This window comes from Xenopus tropicalis, chromosome 3 (assembly GCF_000004195.4).
Source record: "Xenopus tropicalis strain Nigerian chromosome 3, UCB_Xtro_10.0, whole genome shotgun sequence".
In the NCBI taxonomy this organism is placed as follows: Eukaryota; Metazoa; Chordata; class Amphibia; order Anura; family Pipidae; genus Xenopus; species Xenopus tropicalis.
The window spans coordinates 133,564,423-133,585,183 of NC_030679.2; the positions used below are offsets into that span (position 1 = coordinate 133,564,423).

At 42.4% G+C, this 20,761-nt stretch overlaps 1 protein-coding gene across 1 annotated transcript in view; it reads left to right on the forward strand.

The window, feature by feature from the left end:
• Positions 1-20,761, forward strand: part of LOC101731168 — a 78,262-nt gene that overhangs the window by 14,183 nt on the left and 43,318 nt on the right. The window contains exons 3-6 of the mRNA XM_031898241.1: positions 6,787-6,846; positions 9,870-10,015; positions 16,834-16,949; positions 19,035-19,133. Coding sequence (XP_031754101.1) covers positions 6,787-6,846; positions 9,870-10,015; positions 16,834-16,949; positions 19,035-19,133 — 421 coding nt within the window. The remainder of the gene's footprint in view (positions 1-6,786; positions 6,847-9,869; positions 10,016-16,833; positions 16,950-19,034; positions 19,134-20,761) is intronic.

The following is a 20,761-nucleotide window of genomic DNA, read 5'->3' on the forward strand; positions in this document are numbered from 1 at the left end:
TTACTTGGTCATTCTAGTCACCCCAATGGGTCATCTAAAGTCCAGCATCTGCAGTAAAGATAAGAATTCTGGACATGTATAACCATACATACGCCCATATACAAAATATTCATATTTATATAACTTGGAAACAGTCTACTGATTTCTGTAGGCTTTCTGATCTTACATAGTTACATAGTTACATAGGGTTGAAAAAAGACCATTGTCCATCAAGTTCAACCCATCCAAGTAAACCCAGCACACACAACCCACACCTACCAATCTATACACTCACATACATAAACTATATATACAAACATTAATACTAACTGTAGATATTAGTATCACAATAGCCTTGGATATTCTGATTGTTCAAGAACTCATCCAGGCCCCTCTTATTGGCATTAACAGAATCTGCCATTACAACATCACTAGGAAGGGCATTCCCCAACCTCACTGCCCTCACCGTGAGGAACCCCCTACGCTGCTTCTAATGGAAGCTCCGTGACAAGGGGACTCCCAATTGCCCTTCGCCTTCAGCCATCCCTCTGAACCCCATTGTTACATACATTAATAAAACACCAGGAGCTGGAAATGGGTTAAAAAGAGGCCACAGCATTTATTCACATTTTATCAAATAAATAGGACCTTGCCAGCCTCACCCCAAGGCAATATTCAAAGACAGAATTCCATAAGAGATCGCTACTATGATCTGCTGTTCCTTACTGAAGACTTGAGATCAGCACTATGTCATTATATCCACCACTGAGTATTAGGCTGCCTCTACCTACAGAGAGGATGGCCCCAAACTCTGCTACCAGCAGGAGCTGCATCTCCCACCATGAGAGAAGTTCAGCAGCCCTGCTGCCGGTCCTGAATCTGCAGTGCCTTGATGATAGGAAATCCAAGCAGGCTGTCACATAGCACAAGCAGTAGTAGCGTCTGTATAATCAACCCACTGTGCAGTCAAAGGAGAGAAGCTCCTTTCTCCCTCTGCTAAAATTTCCTGTGCAGTACTCTGGCAAGGTCCTACTGCTGCTGTGACAGATACAACTTAAAATACATTAACATATATCAACTGTTTTGATCCAGAGGAAGGCAAAAAACCCAGCCTGAAGCCTGTGCCAATTATGCCTCAAGAGGGAAAAAATTCCTTCCTGACCCCACCTGGCGATCGGAAAATTCCCTGGATCAAGGATTTGACTTTCATTTAACATAAATAATACCATGCAGACTCTCACATTCATACTGTATAGTGTTACCGAAACCACAATATAACAGTGCATATAGGAAAACTTTCACATTCTGTTATTAACAGATAATATGAGAGCATAAAGAAGAAAATATCCTGGCATTTTACAAAATATTTTAAAATAAGGGGAGGGTGGGAGGGATGTTTCTACCTGTTCAGAAGATAGGAAGTGAACTCCTTCTCTTGTGACATCACATCCCTATCCTTCTCCACCCCCAGCCCAGCTTTCCCCCTCCTTAACTTATTGCTTCTCACCCAATCACAGCTGCATCTGATTTTTCCAATCTTTAAACATAAACCAGTGTAATCTGGCTGCTGGTCATTCGGATCCCTTGTCATGCAGCTCCTGCGTTTATAGCTTCAGGGCTTCCTTTCCTCTAATCTAAAGGGGGGGCCTCTGGTGCATTGATTGTTTTTATGGGAAAAAAGAACATCCCCCATCTCCCTATAATCCCCTCTAATGTACTTGTACAGAGTAATCATGTCCCCTCGCAAGCGCCTCTTTTCCAGAGAAAACAACCCCAACCTCAACAGTCTAACCTCATAGCTTAAATCTTCCATCCCCTTAACCAGTTTAGTTGCGCGTCTCTGCACTCTCTCCAGCTCATTAATATCCTTCTTAAGGACTGGAGCCCAAAACTGCCCCCATACTCAAGGTGAGGCCTTACCAGGGACCTATAAAGGGGCAAAATTATGTTCTCAACCCTTGAGTCAATGCTCTTTTTTATACAAGACAGCACTTTATTTGCTGTAGTAGCCACAGAATGACACTGCCTGGCATTAGACAACTTGTTATCAACAAAAACCCCTAGATCCTTCTCTTTTAAGGAAACCCCCAACACATTACCATTCAGTAGATAGTTTGCATTTATATTATTTCTACCAAAGTGCATAACTTTGCACTTATCAACATTGAACCTCATTTTCCAGTTTGCTGCCCAGTTTTCCAATTTTGTCAAATCGCTCTGCAAAGCGGCAGCATCCTGCATGGAACTTATAGTTTTGCACAATTTTGTGTCATCAGCAAAAATAGAAACAGTACTGTCTATGCCCACCTCCAGGTCATTAATAAACAACTTAAAAAGCAAAGGGCCAAGGACTGACCCCTGCGGTACTCCACTAACCACACTGGTCCAATTAGAAAATGTTCCATTTACCACCACTCTTTGTACTCTATCCTTCAGCCAGTTCTCTATCCAATTACAAATATTAAGTTCTAGGCCAATATTCCTTAATTTGATTATTAACCTTCTGTGAGGTACTGTATCAAACGCTTTAGCAAAGTCCAAGTAGATGACATCAACTGCCATTCCAGCATCGAGGTTCCTGCTCACCTCCTCATAAAAGGCGACTAAATTAGTCTGGCAAGATCTGTTATGCATAAAACCATGCTGGCACAAACTAATAGTATTGTGAACTTCAATGTATTCAAGTACCCTATCCCTTATTACCCCTTCCAAAAGCTTTCCTACTACTGATGTCAGACTAACAGGCCTATAGTTTTCAGGCTGAGAATGGGATCCCTTTTTAAATATCGGCACCACATTAGCAATCCGCCAGTCTCTCGGCACCATGCCAGACCTAAACGAATCCTGAAAAATTAAGTGAAGAGGTTTGGCAATCACAGCGCTCAGCTCATTTAATACCCTGGGATGAATCCCATCCAGTCCTGGACCTTTGTTTACCTTTACATGTTCAAGTCTCTTTTGAATTTCCTCCCGAGTGACCCATGCGTCAGTAGCTAAATTACTAGAACTGGGCATATTAAAAGGGAATGCTTGATAAAGGGGTTATTTTGCCCTAAAACGTTGCACTACCGCAATAAAGTTTGAATTTAAGGGCTTGTCCCGTTTGTAGACTTGAGTGCCATTGCATTACTTGACATATTAAAAGAGAAGCCTTCATTATCTGGCTTCTCAGATGTATAGACAGATGAAAAATAAGAGTTAAAAATTTCTGCTTTTTCCGGGGAAAATCATCTCATCAACCAACTTACCCCCCCGTGATAATAAGGTTCCCACCCCTTCTTGCTTCACTTTTTTACTATTCACATAATTAAAAAATAATTTTGGATTCTTTTTACTCCTAGCTGCAATATCCCTTTCCATCTCTATTTTAGCTTGCCTGATAGCTTTTTTGCATGCTTTATTTGCTTCCTTGTACCTGATGAAAGTTTCCGCTGTCCCTGCTGTCCCAGCTAACTTGAATGCTTTAAAAGCATGTTTTTTATTACCAACCTCGACACTAACACTTTTATTCAGCCATAAAGGTTTTGCTTTGCGATGCCTCTCCTTGCTTACAAGGGGAATATACTGTTGTGTATACCTGCAAAGCAATGTTTTAAAGATGTTCCATTTTCCTTCTGTGTCTAACCCCATGAAAAAACTTTCCCAGTTGACACATTGCAGAGATGCCCTTATACTGGCAAAGTCTGCACGTCTAAAATTGAGCGTTTTAGTTACTCCCTTATAGAGCTGTCTCTGTAGCATTATCTCAAAGGAGACCATGTTGTGATCACTGTTCCCCAAATGCCCCCCCCACAAATGTTAGAGATGAGTTCAGTATTATTAGATATCACCAGGTCCAAAATAGAGTCATTCCTAGTGGGTTCTTGAACCGCCTGAAATAAAAAGTTGTCATTTAGCATATTTACAAACCTACTAGCTTTTTCTGACTTAGCCACCCCATTACTCCAGTCAATGTCCGGATAATTAAAGTCCCCCATAATAACAACTTGACCCAGTTTTGAAGCCTCTTCCATTTGCAACAGTAGCTGGGTCTCATCCCCCTCATCTATATGGGGTGGTTTATAGCATACACCAATGATCATTTTCTTTGTGACCTTCAGCCCTACTGAAATTTCTACCCAAAGAGATTCAACGTTTTCATTGGTAATGTCTTTATTACATGGCTTTAAATCTGACTTTACATAAAGACAAACCCCTCCACCCTTTTTAATCTCTCTGTCCCTCCTAAAAAGTGTATAACCATTTAAATTCACAGCCCAGTCGCATTTATCATCCCACCAGGTCTCAGTGATACCTATTAAATCATAATTTTCAATACATGCAATAGCCTGCAGCTCCCCTAATTTACCCGACAAGCTTCGCACATTAGCCAGCATGCAGCGGAGATTACTACCTCTCCCTCTGATGTTTACATTAGCTAACGGAGAGTTAGAGCTAAGGCAAATATGAGACTGTTTTCCTTTTAACGGAAGCTCCTTATCTGATAAACTATATGCCCCCTCACTCCTCCCCCACAACCCTTTGCTAGTCCCCTTGCCCCGTCTACACTAATTTTCCTATACAGTAGAACTCTAGCTCACCCACCCCCCCTTGTCTAGTTTAAACACTCCTCCAACCTCTTAACCATTCTCTCCCCTACCACAGCAGACCCCCTTCCATTGAGGTGCAATCCGTCAGGGCTGTATAGATTGTACCCCAAGGAAAAGTCAGCCCAGTGCTCTAGGAACCCAAACCCTTCCTTCCTACACCAAGACTTTAGCCACGCATTTAGCTCCCACTGTCTCCCTAAACTTGCACGTGGCACCGGCAAAATTTCCGAAAAAATGACATTGGAGGACCTTTGCTTAATCTTAGAGCCTAGATCCCTGAACTCACTCTTTAAGGTCCCCCACCTACCGTTCATTTTGTCGTTAGTACCGATATGTACCAAGACAGCCGGGTCATGCCCAGCCCCTCACAGTAATGTGTCAACCCGATCAACCACATGCCGAACCCTGGCACCAGGAAGACAGCAAACTGTCCTGTTGAAGTGATCCGCTTGACAGATTACCCTGTCCACTTTCCTAATGATCGAATCCCCTATAACCACCATCTGTTTAGGCCTACCTCTGCTCTCCTCCCCACCACTACTAGAGAAACTGGTCTCCCGGCTGTTAGAGAGATCAGCCTCATCTAGAACTGCCAGTCCAGAGTTCACACTCCCATCTTCTTCACATAATCTGGCAAATCTGTTGGGATGCGCAAACCCTGGAGCAGCCTCCCTTTTGCTTTTCCCCACACTAGATTTTCTAACTGTCACCCAGCTTACTGCCCTATCATCCTTTTGCTGCTCCCCTCCCCCCATACTATCTGGCCCCGCTAGCTCTTGTTCAGTAAGCAAGAGACTTCTCTCAAGATTGTCAATAGAACGCAGTGTTGCAACCTGTTCCTCTAGGGCTCTAACGCAAGCCTCTAAAGTGGCAATTCGCTCACATCCACAACAGAGGTATGCACTTTGGAACTGTTGTTCCACAACTGCATACATGTGGCAGGCTGTGCACTGTGTCAGACCTTCAATGTTGCTGCCACTCATTCTCCCAGTTATAAGAACAGTTAAACAAAAATAGGTGAAAGGACTTGTAGTAAATACAAACTTAGTACCCTGTTTTTAACTCCCTTAGTGTTTAACTCCTGAGTTTATAACTCCACTTACAGAGCCCCCACTAACTCCTGAGTTTATAACTCCACTTACAGAGCCCCCACTAACTCCTGAGTTTATAACTACACTTACAGAGCACCCACTTACAGAGCAATCACTTACAGAGCACCTACCACCAGAGCAAGCTCCACTGGAGTGCCAGTGGTTCTATTTATACAGTCTGTAAAGGTCAACTAATCAAACCCCACCCACCTCAAACTGAGGGTAATTACAAAGGAATGTAACGTCTGGCAAACCTGCTGTAAGCCTTATAGATCACCCAAACTTTGTAAATTACCACCAAAAACAACAATTACTTTTGAAAAAAAATTAAACCCAACAGTTAAAAAACACAATGGTTTTGATAAAAGTTAATAAAGAATACTTATCCCTTTTTTGTTGAATTGAAAGCAAGTTGATTCAACCAGCCACCAGCCTGTTAGTAATGATCTGGTTAGTGATCTGCTATTATTCTGGCTTCTGCTTTAAAAACCCAGTGGGTGAGCTTTAGCCTATACAGTAGGATAAATCCTTGTAAACGGGATTTTATTTGGAGCTTGTTTGGAATTAATTCCTTTTGTTCATTTGTACCTGTATGAAGCAGTCTCCTCAGCCTTAATGATTTGTTTGTGAAACCACACGGTGACTCTACCTAAGCTGATCAGAAAACCCTGCACTACCCTGATGAGCCTCAAGAAAGGTGAACTGGTCTGTAGTTGGGAATCTGATCAGAGCTTTAGCCTATAGGATAAACCCATATAAATAGGATTTTTTTTGAGCTTGTTTGGAATTCATTCCCAGAATTCCTTCTGTTTATTTGTATCTGTATGAGGCAGTCTCCTAAACCTTAATGTTTTGTTTGCAGATAAGTGGAAAACCAACCTTCTAACAAAAATCACAACCATGGGCCAGACACTGGGTAAGCAATTCCCTTGCTGATTAAATAAGGCATTGTTAAAAAAAAGAGATCCTTTGTGAATCTGACTTCTATATTCTCTTGAGGCAGATTCAAGCACTTCATGTATGATGTTTTAAAGGTGCAACTTTTCTCCATTTCATGCTCCATCAGTTGCAAATACCTAATCTGTAGGTCTAAAAACTAATGGTTTTACGTTTAAATCTCTTTTCAGATTCCCGTATATCAGAGGCTATAGACAGTATAAAACAGGACATACAGACAGTACGAAAAGGTAAAAGGAGTTAGAGAGTAAAAAATGGTAACAAAACTGGGCGATAGTTGGTAGGAGAACTAGACAAGAGAGTACAGATGAGAAGTACAGTTGTTTAGCTATTAAGAAAGCTTAATTTTAGCAGGAACACATGAAACTTTAAGTGGATGAAGTCAAGATCAGTCTATGACTTTCCCCACTGGCATTCAGCTGATGAAGAACCTCTTCTGAGGTACCAAGTTGAGCTTGTCTGCCAGGGTAGCTATTCAGCTGGGTGTGTGTGACAGGAGGTGGAATGAGCAAGGGTGTCACGAGCAGATAAGAGAGTATTGCTGAAGTGAGAAGTAGCCATATTCGTACAGAAGAGGTTGCTAATATGGGAGATGGGATATGTGTTGGTAGGGGTTATCTGTATTAAGATCTCTGTATGTGTGTGTGGTGTGTGTGATGATTGTGAGTTAGTGAGGTTGGAAGAACAGCAAGGGTTGCAGAATATAAACTCAATGGCACGACCCTCAGTATGAATAGGTGAGTAAATCCACTGTGAGAGTCCAAATGAAGTTGTTAATGAAAGGAGCTTACATGTAACTGAAGAAGCACAGTTGTCAGTAGGTAAGTCACCTAGAATGAGAGCTTGTGTGTTATAGGAGGCCTTTGGCACTTGAGTAAAGATTCACATTTTTTCAAAACAACTGGAGTGCTGCTGTTTTTATCATTTTTGTATTTATTTGCCCGAGCAGTGGGTAAAGTGTGCACCTTGGACTACAAGAAGCTATTTTCACTGTGTGAGCACAGGTTAGCTGATTCTAGAATGGTAGAATAGTGACCAGCAGGGCATTATATAACTGTAACATACAGAGAGATTTGAGAAAACTGTGTGATAAAAGTGATGTAATGGCTCTAAGTGCTGTGGTATCTTTCCAAGGAAAATCTGTTCTGGTAATATCTGTCTGTTAGGCACCATGACCCAAAAAATAAAACAGAACAACAAGTGACACCATGGCAACATTAGCATTGAAAGCATCTACAGTCTATTCTGTGGGAACCTTTGTAGGAATGATAAAAAAACAACAATTTCTATGAATTAAGTCAACACTTTACTGTCCTCACCCTGTGGTGCTCCACATATAACTGAGAGTTCATAACTAGCTAAGCAGGGGGGACTGACCCTAAGGGGCACAGGAACCTGGCCTCTAACCTTCTCTGATCAGAGAAGGGAACCTTCTGCTTCTTATAAAACATGCTCCTAAGTCCCTAACTGGGTCCTAGATCTGCACTGCCAGTTCTCTATCTAATTACAAATATTGTGTTCCAATTCCTGAATTTTAAACATTTTAAAAATTCCTCAATATTCCTCAATTTTATCATGAACTTTCTGTGAGGTACTGTATCAAATGCTTTAGCAAAGTTCAAATAGACATCCACTGCCATTCCAGCATCGAGGTTCCTACTCTCCTCCTCCAAAAAGGCCATTAAATTAGTCTGGCAAGATCTGTTATGCATAAAACCATGCTGGCACAAACTTATAGTATTGTTACAGGTATGGGATCCCTTATCCGGAAACCTGTTATCCAGAAAGCTCCGAATTACGGAAAGCCCGTCTCCCATAGACTCCATTTTAACCAAATAATTCAGAACTTTAAAATTGATTTCCTTTTTCTCTGTAATAATAAAACAGTACCTTATACTTGATCCCAACTAAGATATAATTAATCCTTATTGGATGCAAAAAATCTTATTGTGTTTAATTAATGTTTTATTGATTTTTTAGTAGACTTAAGGTATGGAGATCCAAATTACGGAAGGACCCCTTATCTGGAATACCCTTGGTCCCGAGCATTCTGGATAACAGGTCTTATACCTGTATTTGTAATGTATTCAAGTACCCTATCCCTTATTACTCCCTCCAATAGCTTTCCTACTACTGATGTCAGACTAACAGGCCTATAGTTTGTTTAGGCTGCAGCATCTATTAAAAAGCTTCCCCAGAAGAAAAGGAAGAATCAAGCAGACCTAATTCACATTAATACCCTTGGTTTGGGCTGAGAAGCTATTTAAGCTGAAAAATGGGGGAAATGACAAAGGTTACATAGCAGATAGCAGATAAGCTTTAGAATACAATGGTGTTTTACAGAGTTTATCTGTTTTTTTGCTATGTAACCTGTGCTATTTAGCCTATTTTAATTTGAATGGCTGCCCCCGGGGCTACACAGCGGGGTATTTATATAAACTATAGTAGGGTTTCTGTAGCAAACACACCAGCTGTACCAGTGCAGGAATGGCTGCCCCCGGGGCTACACAGCGGGGTATTTATATAAACTATAGTAGGGTTTCTGTAGCAAACACCCCAGCTGTACCAGTGCAGGAATGGCTGCCCCCGGGGCTACACAGCGGGGTATTTATATAAACTATAGTAGGGTTTCTGTAGCAAACACCCCAGCTGTACCAGTGCAGGAATGGCTGCCCCCGGGGCTACACAGCAGGGTATTTATATAAACTATAGTAGGGTTTCTGTAGCAAACACCCCAGCTGTACCAGTGCAGGAATGGCTGCCCCCGGGGCTACACAGTGGGGTATTTATATAAACTATAGTAGGGTTTCTGTAGCAAACACCCCAGCTGTACCAGTGCAGGAATGGCTGCCCCCGGGGCTACACATCAGCTTATTTATATAAACTACAGTAGTGTTTCTGAGGTAAACAGACAACTTTTGCCAGTGCAGGGCAACAGTACATTATAATTTAAAGATGTTGGTGTTACTGTTCCTTTAATACCTTTATTTATTATAACTTTTATATAGGTGTGATATTTTTCTCCATAAACTTGTTTTCAAAACCAAAAGGAACTTGTGTGAATTATTTGTAATGTTTATTAGAATTCCAACACTCAATGGCCCATACCCTTAATCTCCACATTCAATCTCCATACAAGCTCAGTGCAAGGAGTGACTATAAATGACCAAGGTGGAAGTTACAGTGCAGCACAGGCATCAGGCAGAACCTCAATGTTCACTTGCACAGACCCAAACTCTGTCTTCCCTTTCAGAGATACCCCGGTGTGAATCTGACTGGAAATCCTTTAATGGAAGCTGTTATTATATTGTTACAACTGAGAAGAACTGGATGGAGGCCCAGGCCTTTTGTAAATCAATGAACAGCGACCTGGTTATTATCACCAGTGAGAGGGAACAGGTGAGGCACTTACTATATATACAAGACAGCTGACTCCATTCACTATAGGCATCACTGGCGTAACTATAGAGGAAGCAGACCACATGTATGGGCACCCAGTGTCCTGGATTATAGGGTCTGTTTTTTTATAGTGATAGTAATCGCCCCTCCCCAGCTGCTCTCTGACCTGTGGCCGGAGAGCGGGGGAAGCCAGTGGGTGGGGGATGCTAGCAGGGGGTAGGGAGTGGGCGGGGGATGCTAGCAGGGGGTAGGGAGTGGGTGGGGGATGCTAGCAGGGGGTAGGGAGTGGGTGGGGGATGCTAGCAGGGGGTAGGGAGTGGGCGGGGGATGCTAGCAGGGGGTAGGGAGTGGGCGGGGGATGCTAGCAGGGGGTAGGGAGTGGGTGGGGGATGCTAGCAGGGGGTAGGGAGTGGGTGGGGGATGCTAGCAGGGGGTAGGGAGTGGGCGGGGGATGCTAGCAGGGGGTAGGGAGTGGGTGGGGGATGCTAGCAGGGGGTAGGGAGTGGGCAGGGGGTGCTAGCAGGGGGTAGGGAGTGTAGGGAGTATTCAGCTTTCTTTTAGACAGAGGTGAAACTACACACAGACACCAGGCTTCTCTTCCTTCAGGAAGTCTCAACTTTATTAACACTTCTGCATTAACAAACATAGTTACATAGGGTTGAAAAAAGAGCATTGTCCATCAAGTTCAACCCATCCGAGTAAACCCAGCACACAACCTATACTAACCAATCTATACACTCACATACATAAACTATATATACAACCACTAGTACTAACTGTAGATATTAGTATCACAATAGCCTTTGATATTCTGCTTGTTCAAGAACTCATCCAGGCCCCTCTTATAGGCATTAACAGAATCTGCCATTACCACATCACTAGGAAGGGCATTCCTCAACCTCACTGCCCTCACCGTGAGGAACCCCCTACGCTGCTTCAAATGGAAGCTCCGTTCCTCTAATCTATAGGGGGGGCCTCTGGTGCGCTGATTGTTTTTATGGGAAAAAAGAACATCCCCCAACTGCCTATAATCCCCTCTAATGTACTTGTACAGAGTAATCATGTCCCCTCGCAAGCGCCTTTTTTCCAGAGAAAACAACCCCAACCTCGAAAGTCTAACCTCATAGCCATAGGCGGATTTTCCATAAGGCTAGGGTAGGCTAAGCCTCCCCAAACCTGCTTGGCACATTAAAAAAAAACAAACAAACAAAAAAAAACCCACCTTACTCCGTTTCTGCACTGTCCTGGAAATGAGTTCCTCAAGCCCGTTTTGCTGTGCTCCGATTGGATCTTTCTTCTTCTGGATTCTCCAATCAGAGCACAGCTTTCTTGACAGACAGTAAAATTGACCAATCAGAGCACAGATGCACACAGGGATTGGGAAACAGTGCAGAAATGAAGACTGAAAAGAAGAATCTGCAGCTGTAACTTTACCTAAGAACCAACTCTCAACTTTTGCTGCAGATTTCATCCCACAGGTACTATATACAGGTACTATACCCAGGTACTATACCCAGGTACTATACCCAGGTACTATACACAGGTACTATACCCAGGTACTATACACAGGTACTATACACAGGTACTATACCCAGGTACTATACACAGGTACTATATACAGGTACTATACCCAGGTACTATACCCAGGTACTATACACAGGCACTATACCCAGGCACTATACCCAGGCACTATACCCAGGTACTATACGCAGGCACTATACACAGGCACTATACCCAGGCACTATACGCAGGCACTATACACAGGCACTATACCCAGGTACTATACACAGGCACTATACCCAGGTACTATACACAGGCACTATACCCAGGTACTATACACAGGCACTATACCCAGGCACTATACCCAGGCACTATACCCAGGTACTATACGCAGGCACTATACACAGGCACTATACCCAGGCACTATACGCAGGCACTATACCCAGGCACTATACCCAGGTACTATACGCAGGCACTATACACAGGCACTATACCCAGGCACTATACGCAGGCACTATACACAGGCACTATACCCAGGCACTATACACAGGCACTATACCCAGGTACTATACACAGGCACTATACCCAGGTACTATACACAGGTACTATACACAGGTACTATATACAGGTACTATACCCAGGTACTATACCCAGGTACTATACACAGGTACTATATACAGGTACTATACCCAGGTACTATACCCAGGCACTATACCCAGGTACTATACACAGGCACTATACCCAGGCACTATACCCAGGCACTATACCCAGGTACTATACGCAGGCACTATACACAGGCACTATACACAGGCACTATACCCAGGTACTATACACAGGCACTATACCCAGGTACTATACCCAGGTACTATACACAGGCACTATACCCAGGTACTATACACAGGCACTATACCCAGGTACTATACACAGGTACTATACACAGGTACTATACACAGGTACTATACCCAGGCACTATACCCAGGTACTATACACAGGCACTATACACGGGTACTATACACAGGTACTATACCCAGGTACTATACAGTTCTAAAGAATCACTAGCTGACATTAAATAGTTTTTTGCCTGACCTGACATCTATAATAATTTATAATCTATCCCCTACCCTAACAGATGGAGGGTAAGTTAACTCTTTCCCTCTGAAAAAGCTCATTGTGTGTTTGTACTATTTTTTTTTATTTTTGTCATTGTTTTGTTCATTTATAGTAAGTTACAGTGGGGCCAATGTTGTGTATCAGTGCCAGTGTTATAGTGCCAGGGCCTGAATATCTGCCATCTGTACCCACTGTGTTTCACTGTATATAATGTGCTGGGTTTGTAAATAAGGACTGCGTCTCACTGTATATAATGGGGAGTCAGTACCCACTGCCTTTCTTGCTATAAAACTAACATTAACACATCTAAAGGGGTGGTTCACTTTTAAGTTAACCTTTAGTATGTTATAAAATGGCCTATTCCTAGCAACTTTGCAATTGGTCCTCCTAATTAATTTTTTTGAATAATTTGCCTCTGTTCTGCCTCTTTCCAGATTTCAAATGGGGGCCAAAAATATTGCTCTGTGAGGCTACAATTTTATTATTATTATAATTTTGTATTACTTATTTTTCCAAGTAGGCCCCTTAACTATTCATATTCCCATCTCTTGTTTAAACCACTACCTGGTTGCTAGGGTAAATAAGACCCTAGCAACCAGATAGCTGCTGAAATACCAAATGGAGAGCTGCTGAACAAAAAGCTAAATAACTGAAAAACCATTAAAAATAAAAGTGAATTCGAATGCGAACTAGCCCTTGAAGCTAACTGATCACAAACACAAATGTTTGCAGATCCCCTAACAGAAGTGCACGTATGAATACTTTTACACCCTAAGCATTTTAGGGTTAAAAAAAGCACCCCCACCCGCACTTTTGTACAGTATCCCTGGGAGTCAGTGGGAACGGCAAGAGGTAGTTGGGAGGTTAATTTTTTACACCAGCAGCGAATCCACATTAGCTGTAGGTCAGTCTGTGTATGGGCCATCTTTAGCCTCCCCAAACAAAAAAGTCACCCTCCGCCTATGCTCATAGCTTAAATCCTCCATCCCCTTTACCAGTTTAGTTGCAGTCTCTGCACTCTCTCCAGCTCATTAATATCCTTCTTAAGGACTGGAGCCCAAAACTGCCCCCCATACTCAAGGTGAGGCCTTACCAGGGACCTATAAAGGGGCAAAATTATGTTCTCATCCCTTGAGTCAATGCCCTTTTTTTATACAAGACAGCACTTTATTTGCTTTAGTAGCCACAGAATGACACTGCGTGGAATTAGACAACTTGTGATAGTTATTTAGTTACATAGTTACATAGGGTTGAAAAAAGACCATTGTCCATCAAGTTCAACCCACCCACCACTGCCTGGATTTAGACAACTTGTGATCTACAAAAACCCCTAGATCCTTCTCCATTAAGGATACCCCCAACACACTCCCATTCAGTAGATAGTTCGCGTTTATATTATTCCTACCAAAATGCATAACTTTGCACTTGTCAACATTGAACCTCATTTTCCAGTTTGCTGCCCAGTTTTCCAATTTTGTCAAATCGCTCTGCAAAGCAGCAGCATCCTGCATGGAACTTATAGTTTTGCACAATTTAGTGTCATCAGCAAAAATAGAAACAGACATTGTGTCACATGACACCAGATCAGTGTGAGATCTTTATGAGAGCACATATATTATTGCATATCTTAACAGGCGGCCCATCAAGTTATGCCACTGATAGACATCTGGTCACATTAAAGTAAAGATATCTAAGTCCCTATCTAAGTCCCATTTGAATCTTTCTGTAATTTAAATCACCACACCTTAAGTCTGCTAAAATAATTTCACATTAATTAAACCCAATAGGATTGCTTTGCCACCAATACGAATTCATGCAGCTTAGCTGGGCTCAAGTACACGGCACCATTATATTATTACAGAGTAAAAGGATATAATTTTTAAAAATGTGAAATATTTGTTAAAAATTGACTCTATGGGAGATGGGCATCCTGTAATTCAGAGCTTTCTGGAAAATGAGTTTCTGGATAAGGGATCCTATACCTGGGATCAAGGTACAAAGTTACTACCATAAAGCAATGCATTTGAACCCATGCAATAAAATTTACTTTATCAAGGTTGAAAAATGTTGCCATAAATAAAATATATTATTTACCTATATTAAAACAATATGAAACCAATACCTGGGGCCCTGACAACTTCCACTTCATCTTTATTTTATAAATAGAGCTCATTATTCTTCCAATGTTCAACAATTCCCACATTCTATGGAATGCTTATGTAGCCCATCAAATGGTTGGTGCTGATTGCAGGAATATCACCGTACATTTATATGTGAAAGAATTATATTATGTCATATTAAGACACATCCTTACATCCATATGACTCCTCCTCCCCTGTGCACAGCACAGCAACCCCCAGCACATAATTACACACCTTAGGGACCCCCTAACAGCTATTTCCAAATGCTAACAAACTCCCACCAGGTTCACCTCTTACAGATAGCATAGGGCAAGCAGAGTATGTCACACACAGGCAGCATAGGGCAGGCAGAGTATGTCACACACAGGCAGCATAGGGCAGGCAGAGTATGCACACACAGGCAGCATAGGACAGGCACTGTATGTCACACACAGGCAGCATAGGACAGGCAGAGAATAACACACACAGGCAGCATAGGACAGGCAGAGTATGGCACACACAGGCAGCATAGGACAGGTAGAGTATGGCACACACAGGCAGCATAGGACAGGCAGAGTATGGCACATGCAGGCAGCATAGTGCAGGCAGAGTATGGAACACCCAGGCAGCATAGGGCAGGCAGAGTATGGCACACCCAGGCAGCATAGGGCAGGCAGAGTATGTCACACACAGGCAGCATAGGACAGGCAGAAAATAGCACACACAGGCAGCATAAGACAGGTAGAGTATGGCACACACAGGCAGCATAGGGCAGACAGAGTATGGCACACACAGGCAGCATAGTGCAGGCAGAGTATGGCACACACAGGCAGCATAGGGCAGGCAGAGTATGGCACACACAGGCAGCATAGTGCAGGCAGAGTATGGCACACACAGGCAGCATAAGGAAGGCAGAGTATGATGCATGCAGGTAGGCAGGGTAATGCACAAACAGGCAGCATATGGCAGGCAGGGTATGATACACACAGGCATCATAGGGTAGGCAGAGTATAGCACATTTAGGTAGGCAGAGTATGGCACACAGGCAGCATAGGACAGGCAGAGTATGGCACATCCAGGTAGGCAGTGTACAGCACACACAGGTAGGCAGAGTATGACACACAGGGTGCATAGGGCAGGCAGAATATGGCACACACAGGCAGCATAGGGCAGGCAGAGAATGGCACACATAGGCAGCATAGGGCAGGAAGAGTATGGCATGCACAGGTAGCATAGGGCAGGCAGAGTATGGCACACACAGGCAGCATAAGGAAGGCAGAGTATGGCACATGCAGGTAGGCAGAGTAATGCACACACAGGCAGCATAGGGCAGGCAGAGTATGTCCCCCACCGGCAGCATAGGGCAGGCAGAGTATGGCACACACAGGCAGCATAAGGCAGCATAAGGCAGGCAGAGTATGGAACACACAGACTGCATAGGGCGGCACACAGGCAGCATAGGGCAGGCAGAGTATGGCACACACAGGCAGCATAAGGTAGGCAGAGTATGGCACACAGAGGCAGCATAGGGCAGGCAGAGTATGGCATACAGGTAGCATAAGGAAGGCAGAGTATGGCACATGCAGGTAGGCAGAGTATGACACACACAGGTAGCATATGGAAAGCAGAGTATGGAACACCCAGGCAGCATAGGGCAGGCAGTCAAGTAACTGACCAAGAACAGCAGTACATACAGTGACACAATGTCAGTACTGCTCTTAAGTCTCTCTAAGGTGTGACCAGTTGAACAATGTTACAGTCTGAGCCTGGGGCTTAAAGGTGTGGCTAATGCAGGGCCTTACATGTATGAACAATACAGTGGTTTACAGCCTGAATCTGATGTGTGAATAATGCAGGGGGAGCAGTAAATCTCAGCATGGATATTATTTAAAGCGGATCTATCATGAAAATTAAAATTTAATATAAATGTCACCACACTGAAATAAGAAACTTTCTAAATATAATCAATTAAAAATTCTGTACTGTACTACCAATGTAGTGCAAACTGAAGGGAGTAATAGTCTATGGCATATGTTAGTATGTAGTATATCTGTGTCTTGTAATGAGATGTGTCTTCTGCTTCCCTAGAAATTCCTTGAAAGTCTTACTGACAAATCATACTTTTGGATCGGCCTCAAAAGGGATAAGGATGATAAAAAAGTGTGGAGATGGGTGGATGGAACACTCCATAATTTATCAGATGGGTAAGAACCTGTCCCTGGCCCTCAGTGAAAAGCTTCTATTTTCACGAAAGTTTTGTTGAGAGTTAAAAAATGTGATGCTTGGTGAAAAAACCCACTAATACTCATGTCTGTCAGCTTGTTCCCACCCACCTACCACTAATTTTTTGCTGTCTGTTGGTGGGAGGAGGGCAAACAGAGACAGATAACTACAGAGAAATGAACACAGAGGAGGGCAAGCAGACAGGGGAGGGTGGGGAAGAAATTGGGGACAGATAAGTGCAAAGAAACGGGCACCAAAAGGGCAAACAAATGGAGACAGAAGGGAAAAAAATTAGACAGTTGAGGTGAACAGAGGTAGGGAAATATTTATGCAGGTCAGGGGTGAAGGTTAATGATTCCCCCACAAACCGCTGTAGATTATAATGAATAATGTACCCCCTACCAAGATTTAGAAGGATATTATAAGTCCTTGGTGACTTCCCTGAATTACAAGTCACCAAGGAGTTCTGTGATCCTTATACATTACAGTAGGGGGTAGATTATACCATTTTGCCCATTTCCCTGTGGGCCAAATTACAAATTATATAATTACAATGGGCTTGTAAATGATTGCAGGCACAGTGAATCTTCCCAAATCTCCAACTTGTGCATCTTCTTTCTGACTTGCCAGCAGCAGCCACTCAGCTACCCACCTTCTAACTGCCACAGCACTCAGTGACTTACTGCCACACTTACTGCTACTTACTGGGATGGGTGGTTGGGGTAGAAGGGATTGGAAATGAGAGGGGAGTTAATGTAAGTGGAGGGGAACAGAGACGAGAAGGAAGGAGTAAGTGGAGGGGCACAGGGATGTGGCAAAGAAAGGAAAAGGAATAGACACAGTAATTTAACCATAGATATCTGTGGCCCCCCAGCACCCACACCCAGAGGCTCAGTCACCCATACACACTGCCCCCCTGAGATCCATGCCCCTGGGCACCCCATCACCCATACCAATGAAAGGCAAGAATGGAGGAGAGAATGTGTGTGCTAATTAGCATTTAACGCTTTTGTGCTGGAATTATGTTGCATTGTGTGAAATAATGTGTCCTATTTGCAAATGAGTCTCTGACTCCTGCCATTACACATAAGCACTTAAAAACATCTGTATCACATTATAACATTGGACTAATTAATATATGGGTTGTGGCAGGGCCGGAACTAGGGGTAGGCAGAAGAGGCAGCTGCCTAGGGCACAACAATTGTGGGGTGCCAGGCAGGTATCTCTTCTGCCTACCCCTAGTCCACTCTCTTTAGTCATTTCCCCCACCGCTTGGCAGTATTGCATCGCGAATTCCCCCACGACTGCACATGCGTGCCAAAGCACATGCGCTGGGGGGGGGCGAGGTGGCCAACTGGGTTGCCGGCTTGGCCCGCCCCCGGGTTTTGGTCACATTGATTTTCCCTCTTCTAATGAATTTAGCATTTTCACATAATATATTTCTTATTTATGTTGTTTATTGTTCTTAATCTATATAGTTAGAGAGAACCTTTCACTTCACGTTTGCACTCCAGTCTTTTCTAATTTGCTCATACAATCTGATTTTATGTATATCGTGACATATCCACTAGGGGTCACATTTACTAAGCAATTTTGACACATTTCCTAGGTTAATCCCCTCAATGTTTTCTGTTTCACGAAAATATTTTAGTAATTCAGCCCCAAGGTATATTTTTTTCTATTTCTGCCAGATTATAGGGGTCATTCAAATGTCCCACACAGTGTGCAATGTGCAAAAAAGGCAGCAATAGTCCATTTTTTGGACTTTTCCCACTGTGTGTGACAGTATGTGAACAGCCACAGGCCTCTAGCCTTGTGACCTTCACTTAGAATTGAGCCCAGACTGTGTGAGGTTGCGTTGGATTCAAAAGGGGAGTGTAATAGGGGGCACGTAGGCGTCCTACCCCCCCACCTTGTGCAACATTCAGATTCATTTTTATGCTATATTTCTCTGCTTTCTGTCAGTTTTATACTGCAATGGGGACAATGTGACTCGTAATAACAATCTTTGTGCGGCACCTAAACCTGCAGTTCCCAGTTTAACTCAGTTTGCAATTCTTCTGCAGATTCTGGTACGAGGATGAGCCAAATAATAAGTATGGAACAGAAGACTGTGTTCTACTGTGGAAAGAGGAAAAGTGGAATGATGATGATTGCATCGATCAGTATAAAGCAATCTGTGAGAAATAACTGACATGTTGTGTTTAGTTTTGGAGCCATAAATCTAGGTTTATGAGCAGCTTATTAATATACCAATGTCCAGCAAAAAAATAGAAAAACTAAAATCTCCTGAAAACAATGGCGGAGAACATATATCCTTCCAAATAAGAATCATTGAGCCAACGCATGAATTGTAATAGTAAATTCTGCTATTATGATTAACTAACATTTTTATCCTTATTGATTGATTTGTTTATGGCTGATAATTGTGATTTTTTTTGCCCTTTTTTTATACTAATATTGTTAGGGATCCAAAAGTTAGTTATATGTTCTCTATGAATTTTTAATGTAGGAGGAATGTAAGAGGATTGTATTTATACTTTATTCTTATTGTTAGAGTACTTATTAAATTGTAAGTTATTAACCCACCTTTATTGTTAACTACATGCTGTCATAGTTATATATAAAAATGTCTAGTAGTTCTATAATGGCTCGTATTTATATACTGCAATGATCCTCCACTAGGGATATATGATTCTCGCCCACAGTGAGTAAGTCACTCTTGGATTTAAATAGATACTTACTCAAATCGAGCCTGGTCCCGAAGTTCCCCCTGGGCCTGACCTGAATCATTCAGATTCACAAAGGATATTAACCAGACAGCTTTATTAGAAGTATACATTAATACAGAGTATTACAATATGGAGTATTAAATAATAGCTCATACATCCTGAAAGCTCGTGAGGACGTGAGGGAACAAATTCAAGTACAAAAATGTTGCCATTTAACCATTTCTTCCTACATGGGGCTGATCCCATGGCAGCCAATCATTAGCCTTGTTTTAGCCTAACTGTGTCTCTCTGTCCCTCTTTAGGAAAGGCTTAAGTGTCTCACTGTCTCAGCACACTAGCCCAAAAAGGTATCTCTCTGGTAAGAAATCTATATCAGCGCAGTGTCCCAAATGGTATTTGTGCAGTTGGTGATTCTGAGACTATTTGTGACATTATTAACCTTGCACTAGGGATACTTGTGACAGGAGACAACAGATGCATTCCTTGTTCTATGTAAACATTCTAAGGCCCAAGTACAGTAAATAGAATGACCTCTGGTCTTTATGTCTAAAATCAACCTACAAGTGCAGTTGTTCTGTGCCTGTGTCCTGTTCTAAATCTTTGTCCTTTGATAATAACTAAAATATATGTGTTTATAGCATAAACCTAAAACACCAATATCTACACATGCCACATACTTTGATAATACTATGCATATTGGGCATTAACTGGTATTGATATTTATGATGTTTTGTGGGAGATTGTAAAATATGAATTATAAAAAATAATTAATAATCCATAATGATATCATATAATAATTTACTGGAAGATTGATGAAGGGAGGGTACTCTCTGGGAACCCTCAAAATCTACAAGTAAACATGAGTATTAATACAAGAAGAGTATTTTAATCCTTTAGGCATAAATGGAATATAACAAACAAAGTACAGTTCTTAATTGGCACATAAAATAAGTTATTCTAAGGTGCCTGGCCTATTATCTTACATGACCCGATGTTGGAGGATTCTGAGGTTTTGATGTTTCTTCTGGGAGTGTCTTTTCTCCCACCCTCTCTCCTCACTA